At 46.0% G+C, this 13,306-nt stretch overlaps 1 protein-coding gene across 1 annotated transcript in view; it reads left to right on the top strand.

Annotated features, from left to right (window-relative positions):
- Positions 1-12,684, top strand: part of LOC130207499 (stromal membrane-associated protein 1-like) — a 93,498-nt gene extending 80,814 nt beyond the window's left edge. The window contains exons 7-9 of the mRNA XM_056436141.1: positions 5,969-6,140; positions 9,979-10,133; positions 11,495-12,684. Coding sequence (XP_056292116.1) covers positions 5,969-6,140; positions 9,979-10,133; positions 11,495-11,617 — 450 coding nt within the window. The 3' untranslated portion in view covers positions 11,618-12,684. The remainder of the gene's footprint in view (positions 1-5,968; positions 6,141-9,978; positions 10,134-11,494) is intronic.
- Positions 12,685-13,306: the final 622 nt, after the last annotated feature.

Raw genomic sequence — 13,306 nt, 5'->3', positions numbered from 1 at the left:
GTCAACTGGCTTTCTGGAACATTCTCGATCCGCTTGGCTTGGTCTTGTCTGCCATTTTCCGAAACTGACAGTCTGGCCACTGATTGCCAAGTTTTTAGAGAGTTTGATGCCAAAATATGTCCAGTCCCATTCTCGCCCACGCAATATGTACGGAACACCTCGAGGGCATTTCTTCAAACGCGGTGCAAGCGTCCACCTGATATCAAGTATTAACACATTTCGATTTTGTGGTCAAAGGTCACCCTCACAAAACCATTTGGGCCATAACTCAGGAATTGATATGCTATTTGAGACAATTTCACAGGTGGTGGTGACATTTTAGGGGGACATGCATAGAACTTCAATTGGGCTGGATAAGGGAGGCTTTCGAATGCTTATTTTGTTGAGGAAAAATCCCTCTCCTTCTGCCTTTTTAAAGATGCTCAAAGAGAAAAGTGGGGAGATGATTCTCTGCGGGTTCGTCACGACAGGCGCCACATTATGTCGAAATTTAATCCATTGTTAGAATAAAAAAATACAGATTTTTGCAGTTTACGTTGCATTCTAGTGCATCTCTCTCATATAACGTTCGTATAAAGTTATGAGTAGTGTTCTTATCCAGCAGGAGTATCCTAAATCAAATCTCAAGGTCTTATGAGACGCAGTGAATCCGAATAAGCATGGCTTTCAGTCCACTCTGTGTCACTAAAGTCTACTTTTCTCGTGATCGTCGCATGGTGCCTGAAACAAAACTCATCAGACCAACACCTAGCAAAGCGTCGCCATGCCAAACACGGCTGGTGTTGTGTAAACACGACGAGCATCGGATTAAAGCGGAAGCTTTCGTGGCAAAAGAAGGAAATGCCGTTGATTCCCAAAGAAGGGATGAGGAGCGAGAGGGAGGGCAGTGTGCCGAGAGCAGAAGAAAAAGTCCGGGGGATGATGTAATGAGCTGAACAGCGACGTCTTGTCCTCGTTCTTCCTTTCATTTGGTCTTTCCGTCCTGTTCCTTAGTGCTACTCTCGTTCTTAAATTCAGATTTCCATGGCAGCTTTGCTTTTGTTTTCAGTAAATTAACCCAAATCCTTCAGTCAACACACACACACACACACACACTCTCTCTCTCTCTCTTAGAGCCCAGTGAGGTTTTAAAGCCACAGATGGTCTATCAGAGGGGAGTTTATATGTATTTCAAGCAGTGATGGAAAACCATATAGAAAAGTGTGTGTGTGTCCGTCTGTAGAGGTCTATGAATAGTGATGCAAATGGTGTCGGAGTGGAAATTCACACATCAACACCAACACTTGTTGAGAAGAATGGTGCCTTGTTGAAGAGGCTTTCTTTTCCACAGTGTGCTGCTAGGAGTCCCGCAACACATCCCACACTATGCGGACGCTGTGTTTGTTGTGTGTGATGGAGAAAAACAAAAGGAAACGGGTTTGAGATGCACTTGAGACCGACTCCGCTTTAAGTTTTCTTCCCTCTAGTTGGAGCTTGGACTGATACGCCGCTGCGTTTTGCGTTTTGCCTTTTGTGCCATCAGTTTGGCTTTGGCAGACGGCCTCGCTGCTCTTAAGTTGAGCTACGACTCCTGGAGGGTCTGGCAGTCGCAGACGGGGGCCAAGCAGGCCTTCATTTTAAGTAAAGCGGGCATCAATACGAGGCCAAATTAATGTAATGTAGTATTACAGTATATAACTAGGGCTGCAACAACGAATCGATAAAAATCGATTATTAAAATAGTTGACAACGAATTTCATTGTCGATTCGTTGTGTCGTGCGTTTATTACGGCGCTCAATAAGTCGCGGAGTATAATAAAAGTTGAGTTGAGCGCAGAGCGGCGCAGGAGAAACAAGAGCAGAGCGGAGGGAGAGGAGAGAGAACGCTGCGTTGTGAGAGCCAATCAGTGCTGAGCTCCTCCGCTGTTGATGAATCTAATTGGCTGCTGCTGCTCTCGTGGCGCTGGATGCGGAAGTCATTCACGTCGTTGGAGGGACATTCACGGAGCTGTGTGCGCCTACGGGTGATGTTATCAGGGCTCTCAAGTGTCACGCATTGAGCGTGAGACTCACGTATTTCGGTCTTTAGTCACGCACTCCCGCCACACATCGTATTTCTCACGCTGAAAAAAACTCTCGGCTATTTCATGTTTTAATGTGCCGCAGCGCGCCAACATGAGCTGGCCGCGCTGCCCTCACCGTGGAGGAATCAAGCGCTCCCCTGGAGGTCTGCTGTGAGGAGCCACTTATCAGCCAATCAAAAAGAAGAAATGGGCTACACAATAGCCAATCAGAAAAGAACGTATCTGTTGTATCTGGGTAAGATTTAATCCAGCAACCAATGAAAATAAAGCATCCTGGAATCGCGCGCGACTGATATAACACTTTGCATTACTTTTCCAAACATTTTGGGATGTTATTTTTTTCAATTACTTTTCTAGACCTGGAAATAGCCATTTAAAAATTCCATGACATTTCCAGGTTTTCCATGACCGTACGAACCCTGTTTTGAATAAAGGGTTGAAAATTACAGTTTTTTTATCCGATTAATTGAAAAAATAATCAACAGATTAATCGATTATCAAAATAATCGTTAGTTGCAGCCCTATATATAACTAATCAATATACAGGTTCTCCCAGTCGTTCAGAAACCTTTTCTTTCTCATGGTCCCTTCGGAATACAAAATAGAGTGGTGCTCTTTCTTTCGTCTTAATGCCTCCACACCAGCGCCAGCGGTGGCCACAGGCAAAAGGTCACTGTGACTTCACCAAAAACTGGACATAACTCAACAATTGAAATGCTAATTGTGCCAATTTAACACACATTTATAATGACATCATGACATTATGCGTCGCAGCTGGTTTCACTCACCCTGGTCCTGCCCAGTTTGGTTACCACTGCCTTCACGGGAATTTCTCAAACCTTTCATCATCGATTTTTCTGTCCTCTTTAGTAGCAAACAGGTGCTTATTTAAACATAAAGCAGACGTAGAGTAATGCTAGAATTAATTGAGAGTCATTTTCCTGGTCATGCAAGTCCAATATTGACTCTCTTTTAACTCTTGCTTTGGTCTCCACCAACCCCTGAGAAGAAACGCGTGCCTGCTTAGCCGCTAAACTCTCAACAGGAAGCTGCACTGCTGGCGATTACTGCAGTTTGGGGGGATTTTAAAGCCTGTTAAATGTCATGTTCACCTGTTGGGAACGAGCTTAACAGCAAAGAGGCCGCCCCCCCCCCCCCTCTCACACCCAGACGGATCAGGTGAGGACAGTCTGCTGCCTCTTCTCTTCTTCGATTCGCTCCGATAATCAGGAGCCCGTACCATGCCAATGTACTCCATCCTGCCTCCGTCAACACCTGACTCACCTTAGCTGGCTTCACTGGAGAGAAAAGGGAGTGCGTGAATGTGTTGTGGTTATCTTTTCTCCTCATCTGCCCCTGCATCCTTTCCTCTCCATGTGCCCTCCTTTTCCTTTTTCTCCCCCCCCCCATCTTCTCTCTCTCCTTTCCAGTGTCTTTATTTTCAGCTTGCAATCATTCTCTCCTTCCTCCTATATGTTCTACTTGTTCTTCCCTCCCCCCTTTCTTCTTTTGCCTCCTGCCCAACTTCTCCCTTCCCCTTCTCCCCCCATCCTCTCACCTTTTCTTGACTTTTTTCTCCCCATCCTTCCCTCCTCTCCATCTCCTCCCGCTATCTGTTCTCACACCGCCACACTCGCCCCGCTTCTCTCCCCCCCGCCCCCCCATTCAAAGGAAGTCAGCAGAAAGGGATGGAGAGGAGCAGCACTGCCTGCTAAGCAGTTGAGCACAACACACTTCCAAAGCTGTGTGTGTGTGTGTGTGTGTGTGTGTGTGAGACTAAGAGAAGTCAGTGTTTATTCACCAGAGAGAGAGAGTGTTGCAGTAGCCACTGTTTATCATAGTCACCCTCATCTTATTCATGCAGTCTAGTCGACTATCACCTTCCCTTTTCTCCCTCCATTATCTGTTCACCACACACACACACACACACACACACACACACACACACACACACCTGTACAGCGCTCTTAAGCAGGTGTTACTTTTCTGGCAGCTCCATCCATTAGACATAATGGTTGTGTGCCTGAAGGTTTAAAAATTCAATAAAAAATGCTTCTCTTCTCCCATCCTTTTATTCAGCTCTTCCTCTCCTCGCGCTTTTTTTCAGAGCGTCTCTTCCCGTCGCCTCTCCTGTTTCTCCTGTCTCGTTTCATCTGTTGTCTCTCTGGTGTACAGAGTATGTCTGAGTTACATATACTCCCGGTCTGTGTGCGCGGTTTGTCTGCGTTAAGTCTCGGTTATGCTTTCCGCGAGGACAACCTTTGGATCTTATATTCTCCGTGCATGATTTCTCCTCGTGAAAATCAGATTTTCCCCACAACTGTATGCTGCAGTGGATTGAAAACCCCATATCTACGGCATTGGTTTCAACACGGTTCCCATCAGGCGGCTACCTCCGCTTCTGAAGAGTGAAGCCAACGCGGAAGAGTCTTACGTTTGCATTCTCTCTGCTGACCAGCAGGGGGTGACTCCTCTGGTTGTCCGTTGTATAGAAGTCCCTACTTCTCTTCATTCCCTTAGTAAACAATGTAAACGCAGATGTATGGTCTCAATCTCTTGTTTCAAGTCTTCTTCAATTCAGCATGATGTTGATTTAGGAAATTAAATAGACCATAAAGCGGAGGATGCTTTAGGGCGGGCTCACTGTGATTGTCAGGTTGCTTCCAGAGCTGTATACGGCGTCTCTACGTTATTCCTGCAGAGTCCAAATATGATAACTTCTGTGAATTGGTTGCATAAAAGCCAAGACGCCAACCAACGTAATCCAAGATGGAGAGAACAAAAACGAGATCTCGAAGCTTCAAAATATCAGTCCACAAACCAATGGGTGACACGACGATGGCTACGTCCACTGTTTACTTACGGTCTATGGTTTCCACCCAGCCGCAGCCACACAGAACACCCCCACATAAAGAGGCGTATCTGATGGTGTGACTCACTCGTGTCTCTCGTGGATGCGTTAAACATAAATGAAGCGTCACCTGTTCAGACTGAGAAGACTCATTGAAAAATTGTCAGATTGAGCTGAAGACTTGTGAAACTCTAAATGAGTGGTCTAAGAGAGAGAATAACTAAATGTTCAGCGTTAACATATTGGCCAGTCATACTTCAATTGTTATCTCATCAGTTAATTCCAATTGTTCTACTTTCCAGTTGTTTTTATCGTCATTGAGCTACAATCAACAACATTTTTCCTTCATATGTTAAACATTAAAAGTATTTCATAATAGGGAGCTGCTGGAGGCTTTTAATTTCAATTCAATTCAGTTTTTGGATAGCCCAAAATCACAAATGACAAACTCCCCTCAGAGGGGTTTACAATGTGTACAGATACGACATCCCCGACCTTTGACCTCACATCAACAACAAAAACATTTACAGGAAAAAAAAGGGGAGAAACCTTCAGGAGAGCAAAAGAGGAGGATCCCTCTCCCCGGATGGACAGAAGCAATAGATGCCATGTGTACAGAATGAACAGCGTTACAGCACATTTAATTAATATCACAGAAATGTATGAATAATTAGTCGTAGGCATGGACCAAGATCCAGATTTCCACATTCCATGAAACAGAAGGAGGAAGAGAGGAGGGGTGGGGCCACAGCAGGAGACGGCAATTCAGTTTATTTTTTCTTTACGGAGGCAGAAGGCCGGCCTCCTGAAACTGAGTTGAATTGAATTGAATTGGACCAGGGACCAGCTAACAGAACCGTATCAGAGGACCTCAGACTACGGGCCCGTACCAAAGGAATTAGAGGTTCTGCCAAACCCTGCCAGGCCTTAAATGTCAACATAAACATTTTAATGTCAATTCTCTACAAGTATGCTCTACACTCTGAGGTTGAGAACATGTTTTGGGGAAACTATGCATATTTCATGCCCCTCCTCCCCCCTGTCTCGCTAACAGTCCGGTACAGCACCTGTACAGGCAGACCCCTCTGCCTCCTCCTCCACCTCTACCACCACCAAGGCGGAGGAGAAGAAGAAGCTTCTTTCCAAGGACTCCATCCTGTCGCTGTACGCCAGCAGCTCAGTGGCCAGTCAGCCACAGAGCCAGCAACTTCCTGCGCCGGGACAAGGTGTGACACACACACACACACAGACACACACATACACACACACACACAGGGGCGGACTGGCCCGGGAGTTACTGTCAGACCGGCCCACTCAATGCATCGCACATATCAACCAGTCAGTGGCTTACTTGGAAATATACCCATACACGTAACATAATTTTGGATGATTAGAAATCAACTCATATTTGTTGTTTTTTTAATAACATTTTGGCTCCACCAATATATAAGATCCAAAGGTTGTCCTCGCGGAAAGCATAACCGAGACTTAACGCAGACAAACTACGCACACAGACCGGGAGTATATGTAACTCAGACATACTCTGTACACCAGAGAGACAACAGATGAAACAAAACAGGAGAAACAGGAGAGAGGCGACGGGAAGAGACGCTCTGAAAAAAAGCGCGAGGAGAGGAAGAGCTGAATAAAAGGATGGGAGAAAAGAAGCATTTTTTATTTAATTTTTAAACCTTCAGGCACACAACCATTATGTCTAATGGATGGAGCTGCCAGAAAAGTAACCCTGCTTAAGAGCGCTGTACAGTTGTGTGTGTGTGTGTGTGTGTGTGTGTGGCGGGTGCATAACAAAACAATAAGTTAAGTAACAGAACCTAAACTAACTTTCCGGCCCAGGTGCATTACAGTATATTATTATTATTATTATACGAAACAATATCAGTATACTCGTGTGTTATTATTACTTGACAACATGAGTAGTTTTTGCAGCAGCTCACTCTTTTCTCCAACACCGTCTATGATTTTCTCACCGTCCAGCATCTGCAACACATCTCCACCTTTTTTAAAGGATTTACATTTTTTTGCCACGCTGTCGAATCGCGCTCAAAAACGGCTTTGTCTGCGAGCGAGTGACGCAAGGTCGCCATGGTAACGGGCCGCACAGAGAAAAATCTGTTTCGAAGTTGTTAGGAGTTCAACCAAAGAAGGATTAGTATGGTTGAGTAGATACAAACTGGCCTAGAATAACTAGCTAGGAAAAATAATTATATGTATATAGCTGATACAGGTGTGTTTTCTTTTTCTTCTTTCTTATCCCTGACCACTCAGGTTTACTTCATGCACCTCTTTGAGGGGCCCCGCCAGGTATGAAGCCAATTATGTGAAATACATAGTATATGTGTCCATAATAAAAGAGAGCGGTACAGGGGAGGATCCTTAACCCTTGTGTTGCCTTAGGGTCATTTTGACCCGAATCAATATTACACCCTCCCCCCGCCTTTGGGTCATTTTGACCCGATTCAATGTTTCACCCTCCTGTTACCTTTATATTTACTAACATATTTTACCCTTTGGGTTCAATTTGACGCCAGCAATTAAAACCTCCAGAAAATTATTAGAATTAATATTGTTTTCCAAGTTTAAGTGTGAGGCACTTTATGTTTGTTTGTTGACTCCCGAAAGAACACCGACATTAAACATTGAATGGGGTCAAATTAATCCTAAGGCGGGGGGAGGGTGTAATATTGATTCGGGTCAAAATGACCCTAAGGCAACACAAGGGTTAACAGCTACCATGTATTTTTAATTCAACGGCCGGCAGGTAGAGAGCAAACCAACACCAAACACATATCTCATAGACGGAGGTCAGAAAACAAACTAACATATAGCTCAACGCTCTAAAGACAGTGGAGATGGTTGTGGATTTCAGGAGGAATGCAGCCCCACCCGCCCCTCTCATCCTGTGTGACTCCCCCGTCGACGCTGTGGAGTCCTTCCGCTTCCTGGGCTCCATCATCACCCAGGACCTCAAGTGGGAGCTGAACATCGGCTCCATCACCAAGAAGGCCCAGCAGAGGATGTTCTTCCTGAGGCAGCTGAGGAAATTCAACCTGCCAGGGAGAATGATGGTACAATTCTACACGGCCATCGTTGAGTCCATCATCTGCTCCTCCATCACCGTCTGGCACCCTGCAGCCACAGCCAAAGACAAGTGCAGGCTGCAGAGCATCATCCGCTCGGCCGAGAGGGTTATCGGCTGCAATCTGCCTTCCCTCCAGGTCCTGTTCACTTCCAGGTCACTGAAGCGGGCCAGAAAGATTGTCGCTGACCCCTCCCACCCTGGACACTCCCTGTTCGAGTCCCTCCCCTCGGGGAGGAGGCTGCGGTCCATCATGACAAAGACCACCCGCCACACCAAAAGTTTTTTCCCGTCGGCAGTCGGGCTCATCAATGGAACCCGGGACTGACTGACTGTCACCCCCAGGACTACCACCTCTTCTTCCACCTTCCTCTCTCCTCCTTCTTCCCGCTCCTTCCTCTTCCTCCTCCTCCCTCTTCCTCCCACTCCTCCTCCCTCCTCCTTCTTCTTCCCTCCTCCACACACGTCACTTTAACATGCACTTTAACTTGAGGCCTCCTCCACACACATGCCACTTTATTTGCATGCACTTTAACTTAAACACACGCCACGCGTAACATACACTTTTAACTAAAACACACCACTTGAAGCACACACCCAAACACTTTCACATTATTTGTTGTCTTTCTGTCGTGTTGATTGTTGTTTGTTTGTCATGTCCAAATGTTGCACCTTCCACCAAAAAAAATCCTCGTTTGTGTAAACATTCCTGGCAATAAAACTGTTTCTGATTCTGATTCTGATATACACAAGAGCACACACTCGTGGGTGTTTACGCACTCACACACACATCCATCAGAGGAACAGATGTGTCATATAATTGGAGGAGAGTGAGAGGCAGATGAAAGGTCAGCGTGTTTAAAAGCTGCCAGGTCCACTTACCGGAGCGCCACCGCAGCAGCAGCACAGACAGATGAGCAGATTCACGCTCGTCTCACAGCTGTTTGGTGTAAACACTGAGGACTGCAGGCGCCTTCACGCGACCGTGTGCATCGGCCCGGGCCGTGTTTGGCAGCGTGGGGGGGGGGAGCGTAGCGGTATGCGATTTCCCGAATGGTGGAGGGGAAAAAAGAGCAGGAGGCAGCTGATTTGTGCGCATCGATTGCATCGCTGCATGATCACACCGTCACACAGAGGATTAGGGGTGGACATCGGCATGAAGGGCTGTCTGCCGCCCGATTGTCCTCTCTTGAGTCCAAATAGATGCTGCTGGAGATCAAAGCCAAGAACACCTCGCCAAGCTAATGCCTCTGCAGGGTGCCTGTGCAGCGAATTAACTTTTAAAGTACTCCGAACAGTCCGCGTGTCCGTTTATTGATGTACACTTTGAACCCGCACCAATGGAGGATTTGATCAAACTTGGAGGTATGAACTGTGCTGAAAGAGGCCATACTTCAGCATCAGCTTGACGTCTCTCGGCATCCTGGAGTCTGCACAGCTGACGGACATCAGAGGAGATTGTGTCTATTTCGGAAAAAAAGTGTCAAAACTCACTCCGCCACGAACGAGGAAGAACACTGCACAGATGGATAATTGCATAATGTGAATACATTGCAGAAAAAAACCCTGTGTTATGTCATAAGGCAGCTATTAAGCATAATAACTTTACAACACCCCCGAAGACATCAGTCTATATATAAAATGAACTGAATTTAATTGAATCAGTCAATAAAGTACGATAACTAGATATAGTAAAGTAGCTGATTTCCTGGATTTTTTACAGGCAGCCTGCAATCAAGGACCCAGGCAAATGGGGCGTAGCTTATCAAAAGGGAGCAACTATTTTCTTTTTGATTTATTATTTTCTGACATCTTCTCGTCAATGGAAGAAAAACTGTATTCTGAAAAAAACTGTGTCTCTATTTATTTATTTCAACACAGCTGTGTTGTGTTGATATGAGCTAACCGGCAGGAAGGTTAACGCGTAAAACGTGTGTGTGTGTGTGCTCGTGTCTTTGCTCCAGCAGGAATGTACGGGGGCCAGCCTCAGATGCAGTTCACCCCGCAGGGGATGGGCGGAGGGGCCGCGATGCCCAACGGCGGCTACGTGGGCCTGCAGCAGCCAGCCAACCAAGGGCAGAACATGTACGGCATGCAGCAAGGGCAGTGGGGCACGAGCCAGGTAACACTCAGAGAGCTGGCGCAAACTCAATGTCATTGTAATTCCTCTCCAGTTCTCTGCACATTAATGGTTAGTGAAGCACACTTCCATGTTTTACTGTGTGTCTTGTAACCTACATAAAAATGTCATAAACAGAGCGTCTTATTTCCTCCACACCACCCGTCAAAGAGTTCCATTATCCCGGTCCTAAAGGTTAACACATGCTCTCCCACTATTTTCTGCTCCCTTTTTGCAAAGCCCAGTGCATCGATGACCTCGTCTCCTTTCAGCTTCTTTAAAAGCTAAAGAAGAAACTGCTTCAATTGTCTGTATGAAAATGAAAATTGTAATCTTAAATTCTGTCGAGTTACTTTCTTCTCCCTCTGTCCCTCAGTACCAGGAAATGACTGTGTGATGAATTCACCAACATTTCAGGGGAGATGATGTGGTGATGATATTAAAAAATGTAAAACTAGCTGGGAGTGACCGGGAGGAGAAAAAAATATATATATATATATATATTATATATCTCAAGTATTCACAAAGATTGGGAGGTTTTGTTTGGGTCACCAAATTACATTTGCAATTCAACTTTGAGGAAATCCCAAATGTTCAAGTTTTCATTGTTTTGATAATTGTGTTGATCTGTAGTCGAGATCAAGGGAGGAATGACATCAGATCTTCAACAGTGTGTGTTGTCCCTTGTATGGAAATGAAGGTCTTCCCTGTCCGCACCTGAGAACTATATAGTCATATCTATACTGGATCAGAACTAGGAGGTCAGTCGACCTATCCGTCCGGCAGCTACACAAAAATGCGAAATACTCGCCGTATATTTTGTATCAAAACTATTCATATCGACAGTGATGTGAATCTGTGACAGTTTCAACACTCGTTCAGTAAAATGTTTGAATATAATGCAACAACTTCCAAGATCCTAGTGTGTGTGCTGGGAGAAGTAATGGAGTGGTGAGTTGATGAACGAGCGCTCGGTTTGCTGGACGCACGTGCATAACCGCACACACACACACACACACACACACACACACACACACACACACACAGACACACGCACACACGCACTTAGCCACCAGCTCTCAGATGACCAGATAAGTGAGTGGCGCTGCACCAAAGCACATTCATAATGGATACGGCAGGATAGGGCGAGCAGAGAAGTGTGTGTGTGTGTGTGTGTGTGTGTGGGGGCCACTAAGAGCAGAGGTGAAGGTAAAAAGCGAGGGATGGAGGCATGGGAGTCGAGCTAGAGGTCAGCGAATCCGCCCCCCCCCCCCCCCCCCCCCGGCTGAGAGAATAGCTCTCTATTTCAGCTCTGATGGATTCTAACGCTGACTTCTCGGTCCCCCCCGTCTTTTCTCTCTCAGATGACCCAGCAGATGTCAGGCATGGCTGTGAGTGGAGGCCAGTCAGGGGCCCCTGCGGCAGGCTGGCCTGCGACTCCCCCGCCGGCTTCCGGCCAGACCCTCAGCACTCAGCTGTGGAAGTGACGAGCAGGAGGTCCGGAGGAGGAGTTTATGTGGGGGGAACAGAGGGCAGTCATATATGGCAACAGAAATGGCCCCTGACCCACCCGGCGCTCATTAGAGAACGCACAACGGGGTAGTTTGACTGCCTTTAAAATATAAATGAATAAATACCACCTGCCATCATTCCTTTAATTAGATAACAACAAGTTGACATCAAACCGGACGGAGCGGGGAAGAGGGAAATAATCAATTCAATTCAGTTTATTTGTATAGCCCAATTTCACAAATTACAAATTTGTCTCGGAGTGCTTTACAATCTGTACACATAGACATCCCTGCCCCAAAACCTCACATCGGACCAGGAAAAACTCCCAAATAACCCTTCAGGGGGAAAAAAAGGGAAGAAACCTGGAGGAGAGCAACAGAGGAGGATCCCTCTCCAGGATGGACAGATGCAATAGATGTAATGTGTACAGAAGGACAGATTTAGAGTTAAAATACATTCAATGAATATGACAGAGTGTATGAATAGTTCATAGTAGGCATATTCCACGATGGAGACCTCCACGATCCATCAGGCAGATGGCGGTGGGGAGGAGGAGGGCGGAGTCTCAACAGTGGGCGGAGTCTCAACAGGACAGTGGCGTAGTCAGGAGCAGGAATTCCACGACCCAGACCTCAATGATCCATCAGGCAGATAGGATCTATGTCGTCTCATAGGGTCCGATGACCCCATGAGACGTGAAGTCAAAAGGACTCCGGGGAGAAAGCAGAGTTAGTAACGTGTGATTGAGAGATGAAAATTCATCCTTAAGGAGAGAAAAAAGAGGAGATAGGTACTCAGTGCATCCTAAAACGTCCCCCGGCAGCTATAAGCCTATAGCAGCATATCAAGGGGCTGGACCAGGGCAAACCTGATTCAGCCCTAACTATAAGCTCTGTCAAAGAGGAAGGTCTTAAGTCTACTCTTAAACGAGGTGACTGTGTCTGCCTCCCGGACTGAAATTGGAAGCTGGTTCCATTTAGAGGAGCTTGATAACTAAAGGCTCTGGCTCCCATTCTACTTTTTAAGACTCTAGGAACTACATTTAGTGAGCGTAGCTCTCTAGTGGGGCAATATGGTACTACAAGCTCCTTAAGATATGATGGTGCATCACCAATCAAGGCTTTGTAGGTTAAGAGAAGAATTTTAAAAGTGATTCTTGATTTTACTGGGAGCCAGTGCAGAGCAGCTAGTGCAGGAGTGATGTGATCTCTTTTCTTAGTTTTAGTGAGAACACGAGCTGCAGCATTCTGGATCAACTGGAGGGACCTAAGAGATTTATTAGAGCAGCCTGATAATAAGGAGTTGCAGTAATCCAGTCTCAAGTAACGAACGTGAACCAATTTTTCTGCATCTTTTGAGACAAGATGTGCCTGATTTTGAAATATTACGTAGATGAAATAATGCAGTCCTTGAGATTTGCTTTACGTGGGAGTTAAAGGACAAGTCCCGATCAAAGATAACGCCAAGATTCTTTACAGTGGTGTTGGATGCCAGGGCAATGCCGTCTACAGAATCCACATCACCAGATAATTGATCTCTGAGGTGCTCAGGGCCGATTAAAATTACTTCGGTTTTGTCTGAGTTTAACATCAAGAAATTGCAGGTCATCCATGTTTTTATGTCTTTAAGACATGCTTGAATTTTACCGAGTTGGTTGCTCTCCT

Source organism: Pseudoliparis swirei, chromosome 17 (genome assembly GCF_029220125.1).
Source record: "Pseudoliparis swirei isolate HS2019 ecotype Mariana Trench chromosome 17, NWPU_hadal_v1, whole genome shotgun sequence".
In the NCBI taxonomy this organism is placed as follows: domain Eukaryota; kingdom Metazoa; phylum Chordata; class Actinopteri; order Perciformes; family Liparidae; genus Pseudoliparis; species Pseudoliparis swirei.
Note: the sequence above shows the minus strand (reverse complement) of the source record. Positions and strands in the feature narration are given on the sequence as shown.